The 8,545-nt window shown below is 37.6% G+C and overlaps 1 protein-coding gene across 1 annotated transcript; it reads left to right on the plus strand.

Annotated features, from left to right (window-relative positions):
• The first annotated feature begins 1,802 nt into the window (after positions 1-1,802).
• LOC119781608 (cytochrome P450 20A1) lies at positions 1,803-8,430 on the plus strand. Its single transcript, XM_038282161.1, has 13 exons — positions 1,803-1,993; positions 2,439-2,488; positions 3,536-3,702; positions 3,786-3,931; positions 4,014-4,181; positions 4,269-4,347; positions 5,978-6,090; positions 6,194-6,248; positions 6,322-6,442; positions 6,519-6,630; positions 7,511-7,575; positions 7,972-8,061; positions 8,137-8,430. Exons 1-13 carry the CDS (start codon positions 1,922-1,924, stop codon positions 8,294-8,296), a joined length of 1,398 nt encoding a protein of 465 aa, XP_038138089.1. The 5' UTR covers positions 1,803-1,921; the 3' UTR covers positions 8,297-8,430.
• Positions 8,431-8,545: the final 115 nt, after the last annotated feature.

The following is an 8,545-nucleotide window of genomic DNA, read 5'->3' on the forward strand; positions in this document are numbered from 1 at the left end:
CAATGCATCATCCTTCAATCTGATCAGAAATCAACGCAGCGCCAAGCTCTATTAGAAATCCAATTATCTTCCAAATAAAAGATTAAAAAGATTTAAAGAAGCATATAAACCAACAATTAGAGCATAGCTGTGTAATGAAGTGTTGATTAAACCTGCAGGCTTTTCTCAAAAAATTTTTGTTTTTAAAATACTTATTATGGAAAAAATACATATATTTTAGGTAGTTAAAGACATCACAGCAAAGCAGTGCTACATAGAAGTGAAGGCCTCTGAAGAACTGAATTGGTTCCAGCACAGGGATCAGTGCTGGAACCAATTCTCTTTACTATATATATGCTTCCAATCAGTAGAGTTATTAGACAGCATAGGTTTATTTCCACTGTTATGCTGATGATAACCAAATAGTGGTTCCTTAAATTTCTAAAAATAGAATGGGAGTCACTGCAAAAACCATCTAGAATTAAGTAAAAAAAAAAAAAAATCTTAAATTGAGTGTATTTTAGCAGTTAAATAAGATTAATTGCCAATGGAATTAGTATTTCTACCCCTAAAACAAGATAATTAGATAATATGCACTTGAAATAAGACAAAGCAATTGTTTTTTTCTTATTTTAAATGTAAATTGTCTTGTTCCATTGGCAAAGTATCTCAATTACCTCCTCAATTCAAGAAACAATGCACTTCATTTAAGCAAAAATGACTAATTTAGATTTCCATTTTTTGCAGTGGGCAGATCTTTTAGTAGTCAGGCTCCTTTCCTGTGGAACCAACTACCAGTTTTAGTTTAAAACCTTATCCTGTGCATCTCTATAGTTATGTTGCTAGAGGTTTAGACAGCTGGAGGACATAGGGTCCCCTTTTTCATTATTCTACTTCATGCATCTCTCCCATTCTGCAGAATTTGTTAGTTCAATCTTGAACACTATTCTCTCTCTGCTTTTTCTCATAGTAGCTGGTCTGTTCCTGTTTGGCTGTGACTCCATCCTGGAGAGAAATATCAGCTGTGCTGCTGCCATCAACACCGTTGTTTATAGATGTTGGAGATCGGTCTGTTTTTTTAGTGTAATCCTGTTTCTCTGACTGTGACTGGTTGGAAGTGCTCTCTTCATCCTCTGACATGGGAGCTGGCTCAGAGCTTGTCTGTCTGGCTGTGTCGCCTGTGGAGCTGGTTTATAGTTGCCTTTTGTATCTCTGTTTCTGTCTCCTTGAACCCCAGTCGGCCTCTGCAGATGGCCACTCACACTGAGCCTGGTTCTGCTGGAGGTTTCTTCCTGTAAAAAGGGAGTTTTTCCTCTCCACTGTCACTACAAGCATGCTTAGTGTGAGGGATTGCCTTTGAGATTATGAGTCAATGCAATCAACTGGTTTCCTTAGATAGAAAACTTTGAATCAATGTGACTGTATGATCTGGTGAATGTTAAGTACCTTGAGATGACATGTGTTGCGAATTGGCGCTATAGAAATAAACTGAGTTGAATTAAACATGAAGCAACAGAACTATCTATCGTACATGGGTGTTCCAGAGTAATGATCACTCAAAAAATTAAATAGGAAACCTAAAAGGGCCATTAAGTGGTCTGGTAAGTCAGATATCAATACTGCAATTCTACTGACACTGACATTTTTTGGATAAAGATTCCCTCTTTAACTTACAATTTCGATATTCATATAAATTAATAAAATGTATGATTATTTTTCACATATTTAATCATTAATAAGAAATAAAATGTAATGTAACTGTCAGGGATTGAAAAAATTGTCCTGGAATGCACACAAGAAGTCGATCGATTGCTTTTGTCTGCTGTGCTTTGTCTGCCCAGGTGGTGTAGTCGCACACAGATAAAAAATGTTGACGTGGTAACTGTCAACATTAGGATGAAAACTATCAAATAAAAACGAAAAAGCACAAACGAAAGCAGCCATGTTGGACTTTGCCATTTTCGCTGTCACGTTTGTCGTCATTTTGGTCGGTGCTGTTCTTTATTTGTACCCGGTAAGTCCGTGTTAGCTCAAAGTTACTTATCATTAGCAGGCTGCTATCTTAAGGTCAGACTTCAGGCAAAAAACATTCGATTTTAAAACTATCACTGATTATTGAAGTCATATGAGCTAGTATGTATAAAACTTTTACAAATATAGACATGTAGAGATGTGATCTAATGTTCGGCATTTGTTATATGTAACTGGCAGGAAGTAAAGTTTAGGAAAAAACGGTTTAAAGGATTTAAGATTTGCTCCGACCTGTTAAAACGCGGAAAAAATAAAAAAACTTAAAACTTCAGAGTGTATAATTTCATTGCCGATTTTTAGCAAGAGCGAATATCTTTTGCATAATCAAATAACTGTCCTTAAAATGCTTGCTCTACCTTTTAAATGGCTAAAAATAACGACATTTAAATGGGAATCGCCTATTAACTGGAGTTGATGCTTGTTTGCAGTCTTCCAGGAGGGCCTCTGGTATCCCTGGCCTCTACCCCACAGATGAAAAGTAAGTTATCATATTTAACCCTATTTATTTTATTTTATAATATTAATTTGATATACCACTTTTTAAAATTCTATTTTGTTTATATAATATGATTTATTATAGCACTTTGTTTCTGTGGGTATTCTGTGTGATATTTAGATATTTTAACACATCTGCATACTTTAACTGTATTTTCTTGTCTTTTTCTTTTTGATAAATGGCTTTTTATAATATTTATACTAAAAAGAATTAAGAAGTACTACATAGCTGCTTAGATAAGTCTTAAATATTTACCAAAATTGTTCATTTAGATGCTTTTATTGAGCCACCAATGCTTGTGATGATGCTGTTCAATTCAGTTTATTTCTATAGCGCCAATTCACAACACATGTCATCTCAAGGCACTTTACAGTTCACCAGATCATACAGTCAAATTGATTCAAAGTTTTCTATCTAAGGAAAACCAGTTGATTGCATTGATTCATTGACTGGGATGCAATTCCTCACACTAAGCATGCTTGTAGTGACAGTGGAGAGGAAAAACTCCCTTTTAACAGGAAGAAACCACCAGCAGAACCAAGCTCAGTGTGAGCGGCCATCTGGCGAGGCCGACTGGCGTTCAAGGAGACAGAAGCAGAGATACAAAAAGTAAAAGGCGGCCCGTCCAGGAAACACACAGCCAGGCGGACGAGCTCCGAGCCAGCTCCCATGTCAGAGGATGAAGAGAGCACATCCTGCCAGTCACAGTCAGAGAAACAGGATTACACTAGAAAAACAGGCTGATCTTCAACATCTATAAACAAAGGTGTTGATGGCAGCAGCATAGCTGACATTTCTTTCCAGGATGGAGTCACAGCCAAACAGGAACAGACCAGATGAAGCTACTATGAGAAAAAGCAGAAAGAGCAGAACGTTAGAGATTGAACTAACAGATTCTGCATAATGAGATAGAATGAAGCAGAATGATGAAACAGGGGTCCCTATGTCCTCCAGAAATCTAAGCTTATAGCAGCATAACTATAGAGATAGCTCAGGATGTTGACATTTGTTGTCTCACTGCTTATTTAGGGATGGGAATTTGCAGGACATCATCAACAAAGGCAGTCTGCATGAGTTCCTCGTCAACCTCCATCAGGAGTTTGGATCTGTGGCATCCTTCTGGTTCGGCGGGCGACCGGTGGTCAGCCTGGGCTCCGTGAAAAAGCTGCGGCAGCACATCAACCCCAATCACACCAGTGAGGATGTCGTGCTTGCCGCTGAACGTTTTTGTTTCTTTTGTTTATCAGAGCTTTTCTCATTTCTCTCTCTGTTTTCATAGCGGACTCGTTTGAAACCATGTTGAAGTCGCTGCTGGGATACCCTCCGGGGAGGGGAGGTGGGCCCAACGAGTCAGTAGTTAGAAAGAAACTCTATGAGGCGGCCATCAACAACAGCCTGAAGAGCAACTTTCCTTTCATGCTTAAGGTGTAAAAATATCACATTAAATGAATTTTCCTTTAAAAACGACGCACCAATCTGGATTTTCTTTAAATACTTTTCTGTCCAGGTGGCGGAGGAGCTGGTAGGAAAGTGGAAGTCTTTCCCAGAGGCCCAGCATATTCCTCTCTGTGCCCACCTGCTGGGTCTCTCTCTGAAGACCATCACCCAGCTGGGTCTGGGCGAGCGCTTCAAAGACGACGCTGAAATCATCTCCTTCCGCAAGAACCACGATGCGGTTAGAATTGTGACCGATTTAACTGTTGTTTCTTTTCTTTGTTTTAAGGCATCAACATTAAATCCTTTTTTCCTCTAATCGCCACAGATCTGGTCTGAAATTGGGAAGGGCTACATGGACGGATCCTTGGAGAAAAGCTCCAGTAGAAAAGCACATTATGAGAGTGGTGAGTCCTCCTACCATCTTTTCCAAACATTTGGAAAAGTAACTCAGTTTTTGCTTAAAGGGATCCGTGATTAGTTGTAACAATAGATCTTATTTGAGAATGATTTATTTTGAATGTAAAAACAATGCACAAAAAAAAAAATCCCGTAAGATGCTAAGTTTTAATAAGTTTAAATGAAATATAGTCACATAGACGTCGCCACGTTTCATCCAGGGTTAAATTACGTATGCTAGGTCCTGTAGTGCTAGTTTAAACCGCAATTTGGAACATTTAACCTTTTGAATTTGAAATTGATTAAAATGTAGAACTCATGAAAGTTAATGAAGATGGGGACCAAATGGAGGAAGATGGGAGGGTTTCCGTCTCCCGCTAATAGATGCTAACCCAGATAGAGAGCTATGCTACAAAGAGCTACAGTTTCTGTTTACGGTTAGCATCGGGATCCAGAAAAAAGTGTTAAAATGACTGAAAGATGCTTCTCTTTCACTTTAACCAGTTGTTCATTGTCTTATAATTAGATTTTTTATTATGTTAGCCTCTGCTAATTGTATTAGCTCTAGCTGATATAGCAAACGGTGGATCACGGGGTGATCACATGCTCTTTTCAATAGATATCTCATGAAGACTTTGAGGCAGTCACGCAGTGTGACATTGTTAAAAGTTTCACCAATCAAATGTAGTCTGATTAAAAAATAGCTCTGCTAATGTTAGCCTTCCTTTATTTACTATATAGGATCCATTTCAGTAAGACCTAACCGCATTATCTACCCAGCATGCATTGCGCAAACAAAATGGGGACCTCCATGGGTGAAATATATCCTAAGAATATATAATTTTGAAGTAATAAGTTTTCAATGTATCTCAAGCTGCAATTTTTAAGTTTTTAATTGGAAAATAGAAATATTTAATCCCACATGTTCAACTAGTTGTGGATCGCTTTAAGCTCCAGCTTTGCATTACTCAAAAGTAGGTTATAAACTCTTAATATAGATAAAATAAGATCTGGTCTTTGAAAAAAAAATCTATGATTTCACATTCAGTTCTTTTTTTTTTTTTACAGTGTCTGCTCTTTAATTATTAGTTTAAATATCTCCAATAAACCCCTAAAAAGGCGGGAATCACCATAGCAACCAGTAGGTCATAGTTGATCTCTAGCTCTTATGTTTATCACCTTCTGTTATACAAGCTTGTCAAAATAAATACTAAATATTGCAGAGCTAACTGAAGGAAGTATTTTTTAATCAAAGCTCATTGTGCAGATGCATTCATCCAGCTTTAACCTGCAAAAGGTCATTAGTGTTAGAAAACTGTGATTTTTATGTACAAAATGTCAAAACATAACAAAATTTAATCCATCTATGTGTACGTTTGGACAAAATTCGCATTCGAATGCAGCAAAGAGGTCATATATTTATGAAGGAGGGATTTGGGGACATCTAGTGGTCGAGTCATTAACTGCTTTCCTCATCTTCAGAGCTTAAAGGAGAACCTGTAGCATCACCTGAAAGGAAAAATTGCTGTTGGAACAAATTGCCCTCCAGGAACTCTTTGCTGGATTTTACCAAACATTTGCTGTATTTTTCTTCTTTTTTTCAAATTTAACCTTACATTAGTTTTTATTTCTGGTCAGCTCTCTCAGAGATGGAGTCTCTGCTGCTGTCAGTGGTAAAGGAGAGGAGAGCCCAAAAAAAGCAGACGGCGTTTGTGGACGCTCTTCTTCAGTCCAGCCTCACAGAGCGACAGGTAGTCTAAGGAAGATGATTTAAAAGAATAAAAAAAAAAAATAACTCCAAGCTACTACAGGAACCCATTTAATTAGTGTTTCACCCTTTTTTCTGCTGTTTAGGTCATGGAGGACTGCATGGTTTTCACTCTGGCTGGATGCGTCATCACTGCTAACCGTAAGTGACGAATTTACCTTTAACCGGAATGATCCGAATCCAAAATGAAAAAGCAGAATCACTGTTTTTGCAGTGTGCATCTGGGCGCTGCACTTTTTATCCACATCCAAGGAAGTGCAGGAGAAGCTTTACCAGGAGATACAAGATGTTTTAGGTTCTGACCCAGTAACCCTGGACAAGATTCCTAAGCTCAGGTAAAACCTAGCCCTTCTTATTGGTTCTGTTTAAGAGAAACACATAATGAGTCTGAAATTCTCCTTCTTTGGGAAGATACTGCCAGCAGGTTCTCAATGAGACGGTGAGGACCGCCAAGCTGACCCCCGTAGCTGCTCGGCTTCAGGAAGTGGAGGGGAAAGTCGATCAACATGTGATCCCTAAAGAGGTATCAGCTTTCCTGAAGCATCTAGCCCAGGGGTTTGCAGCCCTTACAATCTAAAAAGCCATTTTTTACTCCTGTCCAGATAATAAAACTAATTTACAGCCGCAAAGATTGCCTTTTTTAATAAGCATCTACACAGGAGATTTGCACTTTTAAATAACAACAGAGTCATTTTAAGATGAAGGAATAAGCTTGAAAAAAAAGAATATATACTTTTCCAATAGGTTTCTGATATTTTTGGAATACTATATATTTTAAATATCTATTTTTTCCCTTTAAACATATCAAAATATATATATTTGTTATAATTAGTCATTTAATTTTGTGAATTGAAGAAAAAAAATGACTTCAGTCCTGCTGATAAGATACATTTAAAACTGCAAACATCACATGGCATTTTTTCCAAAAAAAGGAAAAATAACTTTTTCATTTGACAAATATGTAAAAAAAAAAAAGGTAAAATATCTGAAAATGAACTCTGTCTGTCTGTCTATCTATCTCACATGACCTTAATGTAAGAGCACGTATATTTAACAAATATTGACAGTTTGAACAGGTATGAACAGGTTGCTAATATTTTTAGAATGTTATTGTTTTTAAACTTAAAAAAAAAAGGACAAAAAGCATATATTGGTTCTAATTTTTGTTCTTTTTGGGGAAATTCAGCGCATTTAGTCAGTAGAAAAAAGACCAAAACATGCATTTGTTAGTATATCGATGTTAAAAACACTACCTTGCTGTTAATCATGTTCAGCCAAATTGATAGAGAGCCACTGTGGAGTTTTAAAGAGACCCTCTGGCTGCAGAGGGTTGCAGAACACTGATCTAGTCAGTATGACAATATGAGGAAAGGACAGTAATAATGCATTTGTTCATGTTTCAGACTCTGGTCATCTATGCCCTGGGAGTGGTCCTTGAAGATGCTGACACATGGAGCGCCCCCTACAGGTTCACACATTGTTTTGATTTTTGTGCCTGATTATTTGCGTGTTTTGGGGTTTCAATTTCTGCTACAAGAAGTTGTAGTGATCAAATCAAAGGTTGTTGTTTCTATATCAAAGTAGGTCAAAACTAGGTCCTCAACAGGACAAAATCACCAAACATGCAGCAAATCTATGTTGGAGTAGTTAAAAAAAAAAAAATCAGTCATCTCTTTACCCAGTGTTCAAGGGGTTCCCCAAGGATTTGAACTAGGACTTCTACTTTTTCCAATTGTTTTCATTTTTCCCAAATCAGAAAGTTTACATTTTAATTCAATTTACAGTGTCTAGAATTTGAAATCTCTATAGGAATTAGAATGTGGAATATATATTTAATTATTTTTTTTTTACTTATATTTATTAGATTCGATCCAGATCGATTTGAGGAAGAATCGGCAAGGAAGAGCTTCTGCCTTCTTGGCTTCTCAGGGAACCAAACGTGCCCAGAACTCGGGTAATGACACATTTTAATAACTCTGAGCTGCTGTCAGAAGAACACGGTTTAAATATCTGAACTGCTTTCCGTCAGTTTCGCCTACACTGTGGCTACAGTCCTGCTCAGCACGCTGGTGCGACAGCTGAAGCTTCACCAGCTGGGAGATCAAGCAGCAGAGGTCCGATCTGAGCTGGTTTCCACGCCGAAGGATGAGACCTGGATCACAATCAGCAGTAGGAAAACCGCAACATAGTCTGCAACATTGTGTATTTAGAAAGCAATCAACCTGAGTGAGCATTTACCATCAAAGTATTACAGTTGCGATTTAAAATCAAGCTCTTAATTGAACCCATTTTAAGGCATGAGGACTTGAAGCACATTTCCACCTTTTAAGTGAGGAAACTCTTACCAGAGTGAAAAAGAATTGTTTTTTAAAGGTGGACCCTGAAACAAGTGCTGCCATCTAGTGGCTGTGGTAAGATCACATCTTTCCAATAGGTGG

The sequence above is a fragment of the Cyprinodon tularosa genome, unplaced genomic scaffold, assembly GCF_016077235.1.
Source record: "Cyprinodon tularosa strain WSP-4 unplaced genomic scaffold, ASM1607723v1 ctg18, whole genome shotgun sequence".
Classification (NCBI taxonomy): Eukaryota; Metazoa; Chordata; class Actinopteri; order Cyprinodontiformes; family Cyprinodontidae; genus Cyprinodon; species Cyprinodon tularosa.